The sequence below is a fragment of the Symphalangus syndactylus genome, chromosome 22 (genome assembly GCF_028878055.3).
Source record: "Symphalangus syndactylus isolate Jambi chromosome 22, NHGRI_mSymSyn1-v2.1_pri, whole genome shotgun sequence".
NCBI classification, from domain to species: Eukaryota; Metazoa; Chordata; class Mammalia; order Primates; family Hylobatidae; genus Symphalangus; species Symphalangus syndactylus.
Genome location: NC_072444.2, coordinates 26,315,628 through 26,336,291, shown reverse-complemented (window position 1 = coordinate 26,336,291; position 20,664 = coordinate 26,315,628). Strand labels below are relative to the sequence as shown.

Below are 20,664 nucleotides of genomic sequence, written 5' to 3'. Positions count from 1 at the left end.
TTTTCCCCCTAAGAATCATACATATTTAAGGTGAAGTTGAGTGAATACCATCCCCTTGGCCCCTTCTCATTATATACTTTTAACCTTCTGAAGTTTCATTTGTAGTCTTTAGATGTTAAATGAATTTCTAGGTAATTCCTGGGAAAGAAGGATGCTGAACCACTTGTGGGCTGGTGAAAACCCTGTCTATTATAGTCTTAAAGCAGAGTGCTCACTTTCTCTTTCCAACGGCTTCCAGTAAGTGGGCCCACGTCACACGCACTGGCCCCAGTGATCGTAGCGTTGTAGGAAGCGCTGCCATATTTGATTGAATTTAGCCATTCTGGAATGACGTGTTCATGAAGTCGGCTCTTGCATTACTGTGGCCTTTATTATTGCTAATGCATTCTGACATTACAGGTGTAGCCTTGGCTCTCCCAGAAAGGGCAAGGCTGCTCTTTTTTTTTTTTTTTTTTTTTTTTTTTGAGAAGGAGTCTCGCTCTTTCACCCAGGCTGGAGTGCAGTGGCGTGATCTCGGCTCACTGCAGGCTCCGTCCCCCGGGGTTCATGCCATTCTCCTGCCTCAGCCTCCCGCGTAGCTGGGACTGCAGGCGCCCACCACCTCGCCCGGCTAATTTTTTTGTATTTTTAGTAGAGACGGGGTTTCACCGTGTTAGCCAGGATGGTCTCGATCTCCTGACCTCGTGATCCGCCTGCCTCGGCCTCCCAAAGTGCTGGGATTACAGGCGTGAGCCACCGCGCCCAGCCAAGGCTGCTCTTACCAAACGAAAGAGCAGAATTTATGAAACTGTTACACAGTGAGGCCAGTGTTCACCTTTAGTTACTAAGTGGAGAAAGGGAAATAAATGCTTTTATAGAAAAGACAGGCTATCCTGATTCCTCACCCAACATTGTTTCAAAAAGTGGATCAGTTAATATTGTTCCCAGACAGAGAACGAGGACCAATGGATAGAAGGTTCAGGAAAGGAGATTTCAACTCAGTTTAAAGAGGCACTCCTGAAAATGAGCTGACAGTATCTTAAGGGAGTAGTTTCCCTGCTCATTATGAGCATTCAAGAGGAGGCTTCCTGATCATTTGTCAGGGTTGTTGAAGAGGGGAGTCCCTAGGTCATGGGTGGGACCAGATGGCTCAAGATCTCTTTTGGCTTGTTTCCTTGTCTTAGATTGCTACAGCAAAAACAGCATCTTTCCTGCTTCTATTTTGACTTTACAAGTGGCTGATGTACTGTGAGGACCCGTGAATGCTCAGTAACTATTCATTATTTAATCTCTGGCTTCCTGCTTCTTAATCTAACATGAATCAAAGCTGTTCTTGTTCAATTCAGGAAAACCACCATCTCTGGCACCTCCTAGAATGAGGCATTCTGGATAGCCACGTTTTCTGGATGGTCATCAGGAGCCATTTGAAAGCAGAACAAAACAAAACACTTTAAAACTTTTGGCTGGGAATTATGTAAAATAGATTACATACTTTCTTGCTTTTTTAAGCTGAATATCTGGAATATAATTTAATCGTGATGACTCAGTATTGTCATTTTAGATGAACATGTTTATATGGTATTATAAGCATAGCTGTTTTCAAAACCTGTTGAAATATAGATATGTTGTATGTTTGCCCCTACTTGAAATGACTCCGCCGATTCTAAATGACCCCAGACTAATAAGCTTTTTGAATTTTTTTGTTTGCTTTTCATGGATGTTTCTCTCTTGACATTTGCTGCTAGGCTTTTTTTTGCTGTCACATCTTTGTTCTGTGTCTCTGTACTAGCTGGCTCCTTCCTCCATTCTCATTTGCAGCTTTTATCTTCTATGATTTGGATACCAGATAACTAAGCTTGTATATAAAATAAATAGTAAGTAGTGTGAGTAAAGCTTCACAGTGTATAAAATATATGGAATTTGTAATACCTTTTTTGGCTGCGCTGATTTCTTTTGCTATTCCCTGTCTCCTCCTCCTCTGTTGATTTTCTCCTTTTTTTGAATTGGGTGTCAGCTTGGAGAGATGAAATCTGGAAAGACTGGGTCTTGTCCTTGACCTAAGCCCATATCTCTGGCCCAGGTATCAGCGGCTGCCTCATGGAATCAACTTAGAAATTATAAAATGGCGCAGGTAGGGGGTCCTGAAGGTCATCTGTTTAACCCCTTATTTTATAGCAATGAAGGAATCTGAGGCACTGAGTGGGGACATGAGAGGCGAGGTTCATGACAGTATTTGTGTAAGGTAAAAAAAAAAAAATCTTGTAGGAAAATTCTCTGCCGGCTTATCAGCAAGTTCAGAATTAAAGTACATAAACCAAAAAAAGGCTTCTGTTTGTGGCAGCATTTGGCTGTGTTTGTACTCAAGACTGTTATCGATATTCTAGGAGAAGCTTTAATCCTTTCATTCAAACTTACAAGAAATGCTGTTTCCTTTTAGTTTAAAAAAAAAAAAAAAGTCCAAGAGAGCATTTGATTTGAGGAACCAAAAGTCTAGAAAATGTATCCGGGAGTCCTCGTCAATTTGGGGCATAATGAAATATAAAAAATACTCAATAAAAGCTCCTTTATTACTTTAACTGTTTAAATGTGGAGTTTTTAGCCATCAGGTTAATGTTTTGGTATCATTTTTTTATTTGATTGTGAGCACTTTTCCAGGTAGCTCTGCCACTCGAGCGCTAATCAGATTCCCACAGATAAATGGTGCTAGCTGCAGCCTGACATCACTGCGTTTTTGCTTCAACATTATTTTATTTTATTTGGTTTTCCTGTAAAAGTTAATAACTCCATGTCCATGTGTTTAAACAGGCAAGAAGAGAGAGAGAAAGGACAGTGAGCAGAAAAGGATGAGGGATGTTTCAGGAAGCTTGTGCAAAATTGAGGAAATTTAGGGATTTTTGTAATTTCCAGGTATCTTACCTTATGAACAGTATGTGAAGAACCAAGAAGGTTACAAAGCAAGATGGTAATTCATAATCCTTCAGATAACAAAAAGTGAACTTCTCTGTTTCTCAGACAGAGCTGGGAAGAATTTGAAAGGAGTTACCATTGATTTAAAGGAGGAAGATGCTCAGTAAACTGATATGCTTAATGGTGAGAATTGTGTAAATTTTATGTTATTCATAAGTAAATTACATGCTTATCTGGCATCTCCTAGATGACCAAGATGGGGAAGAGCATCAGATATAGGGCATAAAGACCCTCCTTTTCATCTTCCCATTATTAGTAGGACACAGTGGCTCTTGGCCAAGATGGCTCTGGTGCTCAGTAGGCCTTTGTGGAATCATTTGTTTTATTGACTGATTGATTGATTGATTTTTAGAGACAGGGTTTCACTCTGTCACCCAGGCTAGAGTGAAGCGGCACAATCATAGCTCAGTGTAACCTCAAACTCCTGAGCTCAAGCCATCTTCCCACCTAGCCCCCCGAGTAGCTGGAGCGCCACTATGCCCAGCTATTTAAAAAAAACAAATTTTTTTTGAAACAATGGAGTCTCGCTATGTTGCCCAGGCTGGTCCTGAACTCCTGGCCTCCAGCCATCCTCCTGCCTCAGCCTCCCAAAGTGCTGAATTATAGGCATGGGCCACCATGCCCGGCCAGATCATTTATTTTTTAAAGTGTGTGTTTGTTTATTGGTAGCTGTGCTGGCTAATAACAGGGATGTTTATGGTATTTAGTGAAAGGTTGCTGAATGGTTCAAAGCCATGAGGACTACCTTTGGGTTCTTCTTGTGTGCGATGGATTTCCTCACTGAGCTGAAAATTTCTAAATTGGGGTTTATCAGAGAAGGCAATTGGACTGATATCTCTTGATTCAGTTTCTCTTCCAAACTTGTACCTCGATACTAAAGACAGTCTGTGGGTATAAATCTGACGATGGCTGTGATAATCAGTTTCACAGCCCTTATGTCATTACCTCTGAAAGATGTGTTAAAAAAAAAAGGACATTTTCCTCATCTTCGTCAGCGGTATAGTTTGTATTGCTTTCCTGTGTTTCACACTTTGTGTTGATATGTTACTTCTGAAGTCGTCTACAAGGGTGTGACCTGTATTAGATACCGCTTTTTTAGAAAATGGAACCTGACCACAACTTGTCCCCATGGAGAGCCCATTTCTGGCCACTCTCTGGTGCTGGTGAGGAAGGTGACTTTCCTCTGACAGTAGCTGATTGTATATGACTGTTTGAATAGTAAGTTTCCAGTCCTTGTCATTCTACTGTCAATTTGAAGATTTTTTTTTTCTTCGAAATGGAGTGTTACTCTGTCACCCAGGCTGGAGTGCAATGGCATGGTCTCAGCTCACTGCAACCTCTGCCTCCTGGGTTCAAGCGATTCTCTCGTTTCAGCTTTCCGAGTAGCTGGGACTGCAGGCACATGACACCACACCTGGCTAATTTTTGTATTTTTAGTAGAGATGGGGTTTCACTAAGTTGGCCAGGCTGATCTTGAACTGCTGACCTCGTGATCCGCCCGCCTTGGCCTCCTAAAGTGTTGAGAGATTACAGGCGTGAGCCACTGCGCCTGGCTGATTTTTTTTTTTTTTTTTTTGAGACAGAGTCTTGCTCTGTTGCCTAGGCTGGAGTGCAGTGGCGCGACAGCTCACTGCAGCCTCTACCTCCTGGGTTCAAGTGATTCTCCTGTCTTAGCCTCCCAAGTAACTGGGATTACAGGTGTGAACCACCACACCCAGCTAAGTTTTGTATTTTTAGTAGAGATGGGGTTTCACCATGTTGGTCAGGCTGGTCTCGAACTCCTGATCTCAGGTCATCTGCCCACCTTAGCCTCCCAAAGTGCAATTTGAAGATTTTTAAGTCTGCCAGTTTACTGCATTATGAATTACACTTTTGGAACCCATACTGTAGTTTTTTTGTTTAGGCCATAAAAGAATCAAAGGCAATACAGGTTGAGTATTCTTGATCCCAAATGCTTGGGACCAAAAGTGTTGGATTTTGGATTTTTTCAGATTTTGGAATATGTGCATAATACTTACTGGTTGAGCATCTCCAATCTGAAAATCCGAAATCCAAAATGCTCCAGTGAGCATTTCCTTTGAGCATGACCTTTGACTGTCATGTCGGCACTCAAAAAGCTTTGGATTTTGGAGCATTTTGGATTTTGGATTTTTAGATTAGGGATGCTTAGCCTGTAGCAGGATCTAGGACTTGGCGGCATCCTGTTAGTAGCAGATGTTGACTGTTTACTTTCTTCTGTTTTCTGGTGGGTCTAAAGAAAATTCTTAGGCTGGGCGCGGTGGCCCACACCTGTAAATCCTAGCACTTTGGGAGGCTGAGGCGGGCAGATCACTTGAGGTCAGGAGTTCGAGACCCACCTGGCCAACATGGTGAAACCTTGTCTCTACTAAAAATAGAAAAATTAGCCAAGCATGGTGGCGTGTGCCTGTAGTCCCAGCTACTCAGGAGGCTGAGACAGGAGAATCTCTTGAACCCAGGAGGCAGAGGTTGCAGTGCTGAGATTATGCCACTTTACTCCAGCAAGACTCCGTCTCAAAAAAAAAAGAAAATTTGTGGGCCGGGCATGGTGGCTCACGCCTGTAATCCCAGCACTTTGGGAGGCCGAAGCGGGCAGATCACGAGGTCAGGAGATTGAAACCATCCTTGCCAACATGGTGAAACCCTGTCTCTACTAAAAATACAAAAATTAGCTGGGTGTGGTGGCATGTGCCTGTAGTCCCAGCTACTCAGGAGGCTGAGGCACAAGAATTGCTCGAACCTGGGAGGTGGAGGTTGCAGTGAGCTGAGATCGCGCTACTGCACTCCAGCCTGGTGACAGAGCGAGACTCTGTCTCAAAAAAAAAAAAAAAAAAAAAAGAAAAGAAAATTTGTTTCTTGCTGTCTTCTAAATTTGAACTCATTCTAGGCTATGAGTAGTTCTTTTTTTGGTATTCAAATTTATTTTTTAGCATTAGGTAATTCTCTAATTTTCTTATGGGGTGTTTGGTAGAATTGCCTTTTATTTATTTATTTGTTTGTTTGTTTCCAAGACGGAGTCTTACTCTGTCACCCAGGCTGAAGTGCAGTGGTGCAATCTTGGTTCAGTGCAACCTCTGCCTCTCAGGTTCAAGTAAGTCTCGTGCCTCAGCCACCCTGTAGCTGAGACTATGCACCACCACACCTGGCTAATTTTTGTATTTTTTTTAGTAGAGATGGGGTTTCGCCATGTTGGCCAGGCTCTTCTCAAACTCCTGGCCTCAATTGATCCACTTGCCTTGGTCTCTCAAAGTGTTAGGATTACAAGCATGAGCCACTGTGCTTGGCCTAGAAGTGCCTTTTAAAGACTCCTTGAAGGTTTTAGTTTTGTGCAGAGTGTGGGCTGATGGTAAACAGAATTTTTTGGTCCAGAGCTTATCTCCCTTGGAATTCAGGAGCCCATCTCTTGCCCTTAGGGCAGGTGGCCCTAAGCCCTTGAGAGGGGATCCTACCTTGCACCAGCTGGTGGTCACCTATTCAGTAGCTGACCCCCAGTGATGCCTTAATGTTTGACGTTGCCATTATCCATGACACAACCTTTCTTCGTCTCCTTCCTAATCATCCCTCAGTTCAATAGTGCGTGACTAGAGAGCTTCACCAATCTCCATCTGGCCAAACTTCAGAAGAAGTAGAAACTGAAGCAGGGTTTCATCTGCCGAGCATCTGAAGCTACTGGAGGTTAGGAGAAATACCTTTCAGAAAGCATGAAATTCAACCACTGGTGGAGAGAAAGAGACTAGGAAATAGAGGCAGTCGTATCATTAGGGAGGTGCTGGGGACTGTGTGCCACATATTTTTAGTGTTGGAGTCACCCGCCACCGTCACTGTGTGAGCTCACAGTTCTCTCAGGGAGCATCTTGGACACTGAGTCATTACATTCCTTTAGAGTGATTTAACTCAACAGCTTGACACCTTCATTAATTTTACAACATGAAGCCTGGGTGCTCTCTGCTTCCTCTTTAACAGTGCAGGGAAATTAGAGGAATATTGAAAATATAAAACCAGGGGATACTGGAAGAAGGAGCAGTCAAGGAGCTGTTGAAAGACATCATGTTAAGGAATTGAACTACTTGTCTTTCCTTGGTATCTCTTGGGATCGAGCACCCAGCTCTTGCCACTCGTCTCTGGCACATAAACCTTTTATTTCCGTTCCTGGCACGCTGGCCGAACCTCCAACTTGCAGCCAGCTCGTTTGCCTTCTCTGCTGAGGTCACTGCTACCGTGATCCGTGTATAATGGCATTTTCCTCCTCTTTTCAGTATGAAGGCTATTACAGTTTCTTCTCTAAACAGTACTTCAAACAATTTGCTGCCAGTTGCATTTCAAAGCCAGGGGAAAGGCAAATGTCATCCTTTTTTTCTCCCCTCTTTGGGTAACTGCTTTGTTGGTTGCATCAAAAATTAGAGGGGCTGCTATCTAAATTCAGGTGGGGATGCGTGGGGACAAGGCATTTAAATTTGCTTTTCTTTCTCCCTGAAGGAGAAAAACACTTTTCCTTCTCAACCTTTCCTAAAAAGGAACTTTGATCTTCCCAACCCACAAGCAAGGGTTTCATTTCTTCCAGGCCGGCGTGTGCTCCACAGCTCCTTCTGTGGCGTGGTGACTGTCGCCCGCTGCATCAGCAGCTCTGCTTTTCAAGCTGTGCTCCTCCACTGCACCAGCGCCCTTGGGCTGGAAGTTGGCACCCAGAGTCCTCGGCTGGACATGGACACCTCTCCAAAGTCACCCTTACGTCCCTAAGATCACTGTCCCTTGACATTAAATAGTGCATGGTGGTTTAAGGTGCTTTTTATTTCAATATGCATTTCTGGAAGAACTACTTTAATCAAAGAACAAAACAATGACATTCTGGCAAGCAGTTCATGCAATATTTTTAACTAAGGCCAAGGGAAAAAAAATAAATGGCAGAGATATTTCACTTTGAAGGGGTAGTTTTTGCGCATGTGAAGTTGCCGCTTTTCATAAAGGCTTTTACTACATATATCAATGAGTTTTAAGAGAGACTAGGGTCAATAATGCATGCTTTAGAATTCCCTAAATACAGATTTACACAATAGCCTTAAAATATATTATGTTCTATCATGTCAACTCTTATGCACTTCTACCAGCGGAATTTTATTTCTTTAATGTGAAAAACAAAAGGACAGAGGAAAGTAAAGTAAAACAAAGGAAATTAGGGCCCACAAGCTTAATTAGTATAGTGTTGTAACCCCCAAATCAACAATGGGAAGGACACAGTGACAAAACCCAGGAAATTCCAAGTCGAAAGAGAGTCTCTTTCCTTTAACTCCTTGAGTGCCAGGGCACTTGCTAGCCAGCTCCTTACACAGGTGCAGGAGGCTACCTGAGTACAACTCACTGTCTTTATTGTTGAACTTCCTGGCTTTTGTTGACTTTCCCTTCTCTTTTCCTCCCTTAATGCACATGAAACATACCTTTGTGTGTGTGTTAATTATAGATAAATGGGCTAAAATTGCCTCTTGGTTTTGTAACCCTCAGAGAAGGGGAAAGAGTACAAAAAAAATTCCTGTCACTGTCATCTGTTCATTTTTAATGAGCAATTTTTAAAAATTGAAAATAAAAGAGGAAAATGAATAGGTGTTGAACCAGCCCGTGATATGTAAATGCCAACTAGTAATTACCTAAAACCTCAATTTTCATTCTGTTTCATCTTGCAAAACATTTCATTTTCCCTGAGTGAAAACACTTAATTTGGGCTGTGCGAGTTAGCGGAGCGGCCGCTCCGGCCTGCGCCTCCGCCGGCTCCGGCTAGGGGGCACTTTGGCTCTGTGCTTCTGCCGCCTGCGGGCTCGTCCACCTCAAGGTTATTCCCCTCTTGCCATTCCAGTGGTTTTACTCCGAGTGTGCAGGCCCCTCCCCCCCACTCCCACTAGTCTGGTTTCGGGGAGCCTGTTCCTCCTTGTCCTTGCAGAGGCGCGTATTGAATTTTGGCTGACCGAGCCTTCCTCTGCATATTAACTTTCCCCTCTTACCTGGCTGTTGGGCCCTTGGCCTCCCTGAGTTGCAGTCACACTCTGAAAGCAGCTTTCTGGAAGCTTTCTTTCTCCTTTTGAGGTTGCACACGGAACTGCCTCTAGTTTTTGTTTATTCCTGCTGCTTTTTTAGTCTTTCTTTTCATTTTGGCAGCTGGGGCAAATCTCCTGGATTGAAGCTCACACACATTTGCCCTCCCGCCACACTGAGAATGACAATTCCGACGCTTCCTTTCTTTTGCATACTCGTAGATTTTTCTTCTACTCGGTTTAGGATATGTCACCTTTTGGATATGTTCGTGGAATGTGGCTTGTGGTTGCCGCTGCTTCCTTCCCTCCCCAGCCCGTTCCCTAGCTAGAAAGAGAGCGTGTAGACTTGAGAAAGAACAGGGAGCCCGGCATTGTGAATGGTAGATCAGAGAGGAGCCTGCATGTAGAAAACCAGAATTATGTTGTCCTAGGACCCTGGATCCGAGAGTGCTCTGCCTGGAATCTCAAGGAACACGGCCTCTTTAGTGAGATATATAGCTTCATAATTAGCCCGTTGCATTTTTTCACGAGTGCTAGCATCAGCGTTCTACGATGTGTTTCTCTGATTAACAGCTGCTTTGCAACTATTTCCTTGTGCCGCCGATGACCATATTTGTCAAAGAACTCCTGACAGAGTACTGATTTCTTACTAAAATGCAGCATTTCTGTTTGAAGAGGGTTCTCTCATTCTTGGCAGTGCCTGGCTTTTTAAGTCAGTCCTTGTTAAAACTCGAGTTGGCTTTGGTCTAACGCTTGTTAACAGGATTCTGGGTATCTACTTTAGAGTATGAAAGTAGGAACCTTTCACAGGCAATTTAATCTTCTGAGCAGCACACGTGGAGCAGTGCGGTGCTGGAATGGGGTTTCGGGCCCGTAGATTATATTGGTCATTTTGTTTTGCCCTCTAGTTGTGATCTCTCTGGGTTAAAAGGACTTGGTTTTGGTTGTTAGTGTCATTAATTTTTTAATATTTTTAATATTTTAAGATGGCTAATGAATGCCCACATCTTAGGAGATAGATGCGTATGTAGTACACAGGAGTGCTGGAATTGGTGGCATTCCAAATAAGTGTCACTGGAGACAATGCATCAGGTTTACATGTCAGGTGCAAAGTGCTAAGGCTCCCTCAAACCCCAGGTTCATTATTAGGCAGGCTCTGTCCTCCTGTCCCCCTCATGCAGAAAATAAAGTGTGTATTCTGAAGATTACAATGTGCAGGTCTTTTGTAGGAGAGTGGAAAACACATAGGAAGCATCTCTTTGGTGAGGACTGTCAGGAACCTCAGTTCTTCTCACTGGGGATTACTTACCCTACACAATGCATTTAACAGCACATAGTTCATAGTAGATAACCCCTGAGTATACTGTATTCCATTGATTTATACAGTTACAAATCCTGCTCTCTCAAATACAAATCTCTCTCAATTGGCCAGTCATCTTAGATCTAAAGGTGTTTTTCAACCTGAAGTCCCCCCCCCACCTTTTTTCCAAGTTGCTGGCAGTGACTCCGGTGTAACCATTGTTATGAGACTGCAAAGACAAGAATTTACTCCTCTTCCTTGCACCTCAGTTTTATCTCTAAGTGACACATAGTGAAAATTATGAAATTTCCCCAAAATTGTGGAGTTGGTGGTGGCACGGTTGTTTTATTTTGCTGTGGGTGGAGAAGGGGACAGAAGGTAGGGTCAGAGGGATGGGTGGGGGGCAGAAACTGTGGTCTGTTTTCTTCAGAGTTTGTCTTCTTTATATTTTGATTAAACTAGCTATTGGTAATTCAAGGTGCACTCATTAAGAACTCAGTGCAAGAGGAAGGGAAAGGAACACTGATTCCATATTTATCACAGGCTTACCAGCAAGCGGCTTCGACAGTGGCATCAGCAGCTTAGCGCCAGAATTCGCCCTGGCTTGCTGCACTCCCACAACATGTGCAATAAAGTTCCTGTCTCCGTTTTACATCTTTGACATTGAGGCGGAAGATTTGGCCTGAATTTATGTAATTTAGTTGGGCACAAATATAACCCATGAATAGTCACATTCATCTTCTAATTAGAAAATCAAACGATAATACAGGACAGGCTGCAGGCACCCCATCATCGAATCCAACAAAAGCGTGTTGTGTGTGTTGGGCCTCTGCAGAGGAAAGTCAGTTGAATTGCTTCATGAAGTTAATGAAAAGTGCCCAACAATAGGTGGGTGAAAGGCACAAACCGAGCGCCCTGTCAGTTATTTAGTGTGTGAAGATGTTAGCATTATGGGTAAAGAGTTTTGCAAAATCTTCTCCCGTTGATGTATGAATCATGGGGCTATAAAATTCTAGATTGGACAGGTCTTTCCTCCCATTTTGTAGTGCCAGTTCCTTGCAGGGAGGGAGGGAGAAGAGTCTAGAGTAACTGAAGAAATAATTAGTGAAAGGAGGAGAGAGGTTTTCATATGTTCACACTTACATGTAGCCGCTTCTCAGGGTATCTTTCTTATTCAGCACATTAGGTTGGGGCTATTTGAGTGCTTTATATTTTTGCATCTAGTGTAGTGATGTCGATGCTGTTAAATATGTGATTTGCCTGTCGCCTGCATTTTCAGACAAAGATCAAGATGAACATAAACAAGCCCCAAATATACTTTATGTAGGTGTTTGGCAGTATTATTTTATATGACTTGAAATTAGTGAAGGGAAACTTTAAAAGAAATTGTTCATATTTTTGCAAGTTCGAAGTGTGCCGGGACTTTGTCAAATTCCCGTTAAAATAAATACGTCAATTTCATCTCCCTTCGAAATTCATTTATCTTGCTTTTTTAAAAGGTGTTTTCTGCTTTACCTGATGTTTAAATTGGATTCGCTCGTTTATGCTGTTCTTTGCTATATCCCCCACGTTCTTCTTAAATGAATTACTAATGACAGAGCACTCCATCATTCCCTCTCTGCAGCCACTTTAAGGAAAGCATGGTGATCTAAACCTTTTAACCTATTAAAGATGATTTTTCCCAATTGAATCAGACCCACCACAGGTGTAATAACTAATCATTTAAACTACACCTGCTATTATGTATTTTTAAGCCATTATGCGTGTTGGATAGATGATAATTCATGTTTATTGCATTGTCCGATGGATCCGTTTTGCCTACACTAGGCTGATTAATGTATTTAAAGAAATAAGAGATGCAATTTTTTAAAAAAAATTGATGGAATGCGCCAAGCACTGCATTGAGTGCACCATTAAACCCATCAGAACTTTGCTCTCTGACCAGAAATGCATATACCAAGGATTATATTAAAAAAGCAAGGTGAAACCTGTGTGTTCCAGTGGTGGGATTCTGTTTTCTTTCTCTGTCATGGAAAATTTTGGAAGGACGAAGGAAAGATTTCTGTTTCTATGGGTAAATGATAGGAGCTGAACTATTAGCATCTTCTGCTTAAGACCTGTTCATCCACATTTCCGCTGACACCTGGTACACGTATCACACACAGCATGCAGACTACCGCATGATACGAATAGTGTAATTTTCTTGTGTGTTGAAGGTGTATTTTTTTGTCCAGGTGAAGAACAACTATCCCCATGCCATCTGAGCTGTGCAGACTGGCGCTGACCCTGGGGGCCAGTGACTGGGTACCTGTTCATTCTCTTTCCAGAGCAGGGGCCTCGCTTCTGTTGGTTTTTCTCCTTGTCTCCCATTTCTCCTTTCTCCTTTTCCCCCTCTCTTCTGTTATAGCTCCTCGTGTACTGTTGCCTCCTTCTCCCCACCTTTCCCACCTCTACCCATCCCCTCTTCTTTTTTTCTCTTCTTTTTTCCTTCTTCCCTTCTCCCATCTCTTCATTAAAACGCATCAGTGTTGTAGATGTTTGTTAGATTTCTCTTGATTTTGGTGTGACCTGAGGCGATCTGGTTGAGTGGCTTAAGGGGTGAATATGCCGTTTGGGGGCTCTAGAATCTTGAGCATTCATTTTTCTTTAGTCCAGAACTGGTCTATTACTGTGGTTCATGATGGTGGTTAGTACTGTTGGCAGCATTGGAGGACAGATGATAATCTGTGCGGAGCTGGGCTTGGCTCTCAAGGGACACTAGTATGTCCTGTCGGTGACAGGCCCAGATCTGAAAAGTCAAGATACTGAGTTCATCCTTTAGGGGGAATGTCTAGGGTAAGCCTCCCACAGAGGGGTTACAGGGAAAATGAATACAGGCTTTTCTCTGGCTTTTTTTCTTCGGTTTATCCTCATATCTTTTGTTCCCCAAAAGTCTAGTCTCAGGATTACGTTCATATAAAATATGGGGAAGGAGATTATTTGTAACTTGTATTTCACTTATAGTCACAGTACTTTCTGTTTGACTGCTTCCCTTAGTTTGAAGGATCTTAGAAAACTTCCTTACATCTAGCCTTAGAAATTTTTTCTTTCAACAACTTATGAGTGAACTGCAGGGCCTGTTGACTTTATCTGTAACATGAGACCATATTATTCCTTTGGTTTTGATGAGGCGAATAATAGCAGTCATTTAAAACAGCCCCTTTCCTACCTGGGGCAGGTGGGCGTTTCCCATCCATAGGGCTGGTGTCTGGGGTGGAAAGTAGACAAGCCAGGCGTAAACACACACTTCGCGTGTGCTGAGTGATGTGAAGGTTAATACCTGCAGCGGTGCCCCTTCCATCCCCTGCCCGGCTTATGTGGAGATAGGAAGATTTCATTAAATAATATTCATTACCAGAGGCAGGTAGACAATCTGTCAATCTGTCAGCTTTTAGCCATGAAACTCCAAACTTTGCCCTTTGAAGGCTCTTCAGAACTCAGCTCCAGTGCAGAAGGGGGGCCAGTGTGAATGGCAGTGGGTGTTGTCTCCGACATAATCCCTTCCAGCCGGGACGCCCTCAGCACTTTGCCAGGCTCTGGAGACAGTGTGGTCTCTGCCCTTCACTTGCTTGCAGTGTAGTTGGGGAGGCAGGCTGAACATTAGAAGATGGTGTAATTATGTCTTCAATTATATGGTGCACAGTACAGGCACTGAAGAATTGAAGAGAATAGGGAGATCAGAGATGGCTTGCTTATTTAGGCAAGGCTTCGGGGAATCAGAACAGACTATAAAAGGGCTGTGCTGATAGAGAACGTGTGTGTGTGTGTGTGTGTGTGTGTGTACGTGCGCGTGGGGTAACGTTTAGACAGGTGGAGGCAGGAAAGGGAGGCCTTCCAGAAAGACAGCATACAGGGCACAAGGGCGGCGACATGGGTGCGCATGGCCACACCTGCCGTGGAGTATGAAGAATCAGCTCGAATGGAGATCAGGAGGAACAGGAAGGATCATCGCAGGCCTGAAGCTCGGCAGAGGGATTAGATTTGACAGACTCAGATACAGGAAGCCAGTGAAGACAGGGAAACAACATCACCTTTCATTTAGGTAGATTTTAAGTTTAAGAAATAACTGATTATAAATTTGACCACAATAGTATGCTTGTCTCTGTGGAGCTGGGAAAAACGCCTAGGATTTTTAATCTTGAAATTCAGACTATTGAAGTGAAGTTTATTCCTCTATTTTCTTTCTCTCACCAGATTGCCACGGCAGTGAAGTTTCTACAGAATTCCCGGGTGCGCCAGAGCCCACTTGCAACCAGGAGAGCATTCCTAAAGAAGAAAGGTACAGGTTCCACAGGGCCGTGCAGTGCGGCCTGCAGGGGGACTGGGGCTGGGGCAGATGGAAGCCACGGTGCAAGGCAGGTGCTAAGCCGCCAGGACTTCCTAGAGCTGCCCACTCATGGGGCAGTGGGGCTGAGGCGAGCCCCCAATTGGGGCATGCAGGTTTCTTACCTGACAGTGGAGCGGCAAGATGACACGATTCGGGTAATTAAGCATGGAGGACTTAGTCCAGTCCATCATGGCAAAGGCAGCATTCAGTAGCAGAGTTGGCCCATTGGATGAGACTGTGGAGGACTTCTGGTTTTTGGTCCACTCTGTGTCAGTGACCCTGGCTGCAGGATGACTAGCTTAGGTTAGGAGTTCAGCTGCTTCAATAGAGAATGAGGAAGAAAGAAATGAAGGGCGAGGGAAACGAGATGACTAACAAGGTCAGGTTAAAGTCAAGCTTGGGGTCAGTCCGATTTACAGATTGAAGCGGTAAATTAGTGGTTTTATGGGATAAAATGGACCCTGACAAATTCAATATTGTCTGAAGAGACAATCTATTCTGGTTCTGTTGGAATTTAGGGTATTTTTCTTTTTTGTAAAATGAAAACAACAAAGAAACCTGACTTTTCAATTTTTTATACATGTAATTTTCTAGAAATCTAATAAGTCATTTAAACGTCCTTATATACCATGAAGGGCAAAAGTGAGCTTTCTTCCTCCCAAAGCAAAACTCTTTTTCCTTAAGGAGCTGGAATGCCAGCCTTGAAATTCTGAGTTTTGAGATTTCAGTCATTTTTGGCTGGAATGGGTGGGTGATATTTCCTAGGTCTGCTCTGTGATGTCCCACTGAAGGGATGCAGCAGGAACCATTGGTCCTTTCACACGATCATGTCCCGGGGCTGCACTAACAGGGTTTGGGCAGAAGAAACCCAAACATTTCACCACAGGCAGCTGCTTCGCGGCAGCCCCAAGGCTAGGTCCCCGTGACAGAGTTGGTAAGGAGCACTGTGCGGCTGCTGGCTGGCTGCATTGTGCCAGCCCCCCTTATCATTAGGAGATTATTAAAATTTGGAGTGTGTTGGCTGGCCTCGCCACTCTGCAAGCATCATGCCATAAAAGAGTTTTTCCTTGAAATATGTGTACCTATGGGGAGTAATTAATCATAAAAGCTTAGGGATTTCAGCTCTCTCATCAAAGCAGTGAAGCTGGGGAAAGCTGAGCCTAAAAGCTGAGCTGATTACCCGGGGTAACCTGAGACAAAATCTATGGTTGCCGAGAGATCCTTAGCTCCAGTATATTGTGCAATATTATAACTGCCTGATCTTCTCTTCCACTGACAATGACCAGTTAGTCCTCATTTTCTCTCAAACGCAGCTGGGTTAGAATTTCATTTGCAGAAGGTATTTAGAGCAATTTAGAGACAAATGTCTCTGGTGTTTGCTCGGCACTTCCCCACCGCAGGATTTGCTGAGCAGTTTTAGTATCAGGAGCTCCATCTAATCTGTTTAATTTTAATAAATCCCTGACTGGGAGAGGGAGCAAAAAAAAAAAAAAAAAAAAAAAAAAAAAAAAAGAGAGAGAGAGAGAGAAACTCTGGACCAAATAATACTTCTTTTGAGTTACTTGGCTAATAATTACTGTAGAGAGAAAACTGTTTTGTGCAATTATGATTTGTTGCTCCTTTAGGAAAAAAAATCCAACTGATCAATTCATCCAAGAGTCATTGTGCACCCTGTGCCCTGTCCCCGGACTCCCATCAGGAATTTAGCAGAGAACCGAACAGACAAAATCCCTGCCCTCGCAGAGCTTAAATTCTAGTGGAGGGAAGGCAGACGATTAACAAATGGGAAAATGAAATAGGTCGGATGTCAGATGCTGAGCGCCATGGATACTGATGAATGAAGCAGGGAGCTGGGGTGAGGAACGCCAGGATTGGTGTGGGCTGGACTGTGATCTTAAACAACATGAATGTCAGAGTGTCTCTAAGAGGGTGGCACATGAGCAAGGACTGGAAGGTGACTGTTTATTGGTACAGTGGATATAATTCCTTCTTGACCCCTAATTTGGGTTAGAGTTTTTAGAATTTTAGGCATCTGGCACCTTGAGATGCTATCCTGCCCTTTGTCCTCTAAAGAGAACCACATAAGTTTATCCCGTACTTAAACCCGGAATCTCTGAGGTTAATCACCCATCTCCATTATCCTCTAAAATGCTGCTTCAGTCAGTAATTATCCATTTCCAAGTTGAATCCCAATGGAGTAGGTTCTGGCAAGACCTTTTCTGGGCAGAGAATTCCAAGGTTTGATCGGTATCTGGGGAAGAAAAGCCCCTTCACAGATTTAAACTTCACTTTTCAAATTTCGGGCTGTTCCAGGGTCAGGTTTCCGCGCTCAGCACGGCCTGGCACTGTCTCCGATGGGGATGAGGGTGAACATTTACCGGGTCCCTAACAGTAGTTGTGGAAGGAAAGCAAGTTGGCTCGCTGGCCGTCTGGACCAGGAGGGACCTGGATTCTGGCATCCGTGCTCTTGGACTCCCTGCAGAAGCCTTGCAGTGCTGGGCTTGGAGCACTGGCTCTGGGAGGGCTCTCAGCTCTTGGAGTCTTGGCTTTTCCTAGCAATGTCACTTTAGGGAATTGCAGTGGAGCACTGACTTGAATTATAATCTTGACTTTCTTTTTTTTAATAAACATCTCTTTCCTGAAAAGGCAAATCCAATTTTGTTTTTCTTTTAATATTATTTAATATTTAATATAGAAATTTAGGTCCCTGTAGTGCATGTCAGTTCAGTGGAAAATGAGGGTTACTTTAGGCGCCTCAGCTGAGTTTGTTTCATTGTGAAACTGCAGCCGGGAGCAGGGGCTGCATCCTGCCCGTGTCACCGACGGGTTAAGTGTTGTGCTCTCTGACTTCTGGTGGGGGTGCTGGGTGAGGGCGAGTGGGGAATGAGTGGGAGAGGGATGGAAGAGCATTGGTTTGCAAAGGTCTTTCCTGTTTGTTTGTTTTTGTTTTTTGTTTTGAGATCTCTTTCGGATGCTTTAAAGTCTGAACATGGAGCCATTAATGAGAAACATGAAGTTATTAGAATCATTTATCATTTTCTTTGAAGTTTGTATTGCCATTTTGTGTAATTTACAACATTTCTTCATTTTATCGGGAATATTTTGGGTGAAAGAGAAAAGCAGCTGCTCACCTTCAGAGTATTAGAATAAATGTTTTTGTTTTCCTTCCAACCACTTGATTCTGCAGATGACACATCAACTGCAGAGTCAGCCACACATCAAGATAATTGGACTGTGTGTGGGGTTTAAGCCCTCATAGAACCAGTCTATATATAGAAGCAGTTCTTGCCAGGCAGGCATCATATCTGGGGCTTTAAGCAGGCTGCAATCCAGGAGGTTAGAGTAACGTAAAAACAGCAATAGAATCAGTCCAGAAAGTTAGAGGCTTGGAAATTGTCGTCAATAGGCTTGTGTTGATTTGACACCCTATCCAACCACAAAATGTAGGAGGCAATCTGCTTCCAAACATGTTTGGCAGGCTGAGGTTGAGGTGGGTAATAGTGATGCTTGTTTGTGAGGGGGGTGAGGTGGGGGAGGGGGGTAGAATTGTCTGTTAACTTACTCTAACATATCTGTTGCAAAGCAAGCTTCTAGGAAAGACAAACATCATCTGTTTTTCTGTATAACCCTGCATAGTGGGGCCTGGGTGGTGTTGGCTCACACTTACTGTGTCCTTCTCAAGTGTCTAAGTAAAGGGCTTTTTCCTGCCTCATCCAAGAAATGGTCCTGGTTGGGGTAGGCAAGTGAAACAAATAAAACACACCACTATACTTTCTCATTCCAAAAGGTGAAACTAGATCTTATTCTTCTACTGTTCCTGGAAGCAGAAACCCTGGTAGCAAAACCACCTCCTTGCTGGAAATGAACTTGAAGAAACCTGGTGGTCCCAACCTTGGTAGTGGGCTAGAGGTGAAGGGCTTCTCTGTAGAATATTTCAAGGGGGAGTAAATTCTTACACAGATTTCAATTTAACTCTCTTTTATTACTTTTCTTTTTTTATCATTTATGTCCATTTCATGAGGTAGTTTGCATGTCCTTGAATGGAATCTCGTTACCATGAAAGCTTTTTTAGCATTGATTTCATAACAGTCTTAATTTAATAGCTCCGTCATTACTGAGAAGCTTTGGGAGTGGGGCCCTGGCTTTCCAGGTCACTGACCTTTTAATTACAAACCTTGTTCTGATGGCCAGGTTATCGACTGGACAGCTCCCAGCCTGTGCCCCCAGGATGAAAACGAAAATAACTGTGTTTCCTCCCCCATCTCCAGGAAAAAAAAATTGTAACCTCTTGTGTTTCTAAAATTAATTTTCTCCTTCAGCTTTACTTTATAATTAATTCTTTAATGTGTCTTAGTGAAGCCAGAAGTCTTTTCACAAAGCTTTTCTTCCTAGAGCTTGGGTCCAGCAGATAGCTTGGGGGGAGGGCACGGAAATCTTGCCAGCTCCCACCCCTTGCTTGCGTGTGGCCCATTTCCTCATCCTCAGAAACTCCTGCGGCGGAGCTGGAAGGAATAGAATTGGCTCTGTGAGGGGCTGTCTGGCCCTTCTGATTTTTTGTTAACGAGACATGGATTGTGGCATCAAGATTTAGATTCATTCCTCTATTTGTTGGAGTCATTGAAGCCAGTATATCCTGGACATTTTTTAAAGAGGTCCCCATTCTGAGAAAAGACAGGAGTTGAATGTCTTATTGTTTCTTACCTTTCTGTTCGTTGTAGACGACCAGAGGAAACAAATGCCCTACACGAATTCGACTCAGTCATAAGTGTGAACCAAATAGGCCGATCTGGGTTCTCTCACTGACTGAAGAGGAAGAGAAGTAAGAGAGGACAGTGGGCAAAATGTAGGGTGACAACCAAGGGTTCTAGTTTGCCCAGAATTGCCCTGGGTTCAACCCTGAAGTTCCCATGTTGTGGACAGCCCCGTGGTCCTAGACAAACAGGTCACCCTAGCGGTAAAAGCCTTTCTCAGGAGTGAGAGCTACCAGGGGAGACAAAACGGGTTTGGTTTTGGAACCTGGAGGAAGAAGGCAAAATGAGAAGAGTCCACTGGCAGTGAGTCCCGGAGAGGCCCGCCTGCAGCAGCGTGGCATCTTCTGCATCTATTTCCTGCTCTTTCTCCCGTAGCCCTGCCCTAGTGTGGGTCCAGTGCAGAGCCTCTGGGGGCGGGGCCGTGCCCTGCAGGTGAGCGAGGAGCTGCTCGTGCGGAGCAGGCAGAGCTGTGTGGCAGCCGCGCTTGTTCCTGAGGATGATTGAGCATCTCCATCCATCTGTTGTGAACGGACCGTCTTCCTTCCCTGCCAGTCTTGCACCTGCATATTCGTCACCTGCTGTTCTGGCCCAGCCTATTCATCACACCAACTGGTCCCCCACATCAATTTTCCCGCTCCCCTTGTTATCCAAACTTGTCTTGAACTCCACAGATTTTTCTCGGCATCCAGGATGAGACCTGTGGCAGCTAGGCCAGCTGAATGTTGTAGAAACAGAGATGCCCTGGCTTCCCCATTCAGAGCGGGAGCTGATAGCACTTGCTGCCCTAAGAAGGCTGAGCTGAGGGGTTTCCTCCACTTCACCCTGCGATGGGGAAATAGTGCAGAGGAGTGTGCGGGAAGGGAGCACTTTCAGATTTACCCAGTTACTTTTATGTTTTCCCTGCAACTGAAGACTGATTGTTTTCTTAAACTTGTGTGCCTGCAACAATACTGCAATGAAAAGGAAAGTGACAAAATGACATTGGCATGTATTACTAAAAGAAATTTTTTTTTTTACTTTTTGAAAAAGTAAGGCATATACATGGTCTTAAAAATTCAAACAGTAGAGGATATACAGTAAAAAATAAGTCTTCTCCTCTCATTCTCTCATTCCTGTTCCCCACTCGTTCTCTTTTGCACAGGATGCTACAGTTTCTTATGTATCATTCCAGAGATATCTATCCACATGACAGCATGTTAATATGTATTACTCCCCCACAGAAACACAAATGCTTTCTAAATACAGTGGTAGCATATTTTACAC

At 43.7% G+C, this 20,664-nt stretch overlaps 1 protein-coding gene across 4 annotated transcripts in view; it reads left to right on the top strand.

Annotated features, from left to right (window-relative positions):
* Positions 1-20,664, top strand: part of PEX14 (peroxisomal biogenesis factor 14) — a 162,104-nt gene that overhangs the window by 51,142 nt on the left and 90,298 nt on the right. For all 4 annotated transcript variants that reach the window (XM_055261879.2, XM_055261880.2, XM_055261881.2 and 1 more), the window contains one exon: positions 14,518-14,602. In XM_055261879.2, coding sequence (XP_055117854.1) covers positions 14,518-14,602 — 85 coding nt within the window. The remainder of the gene's footprint in view (positions 1-14,517; positions 14,603-20,664) is intronic.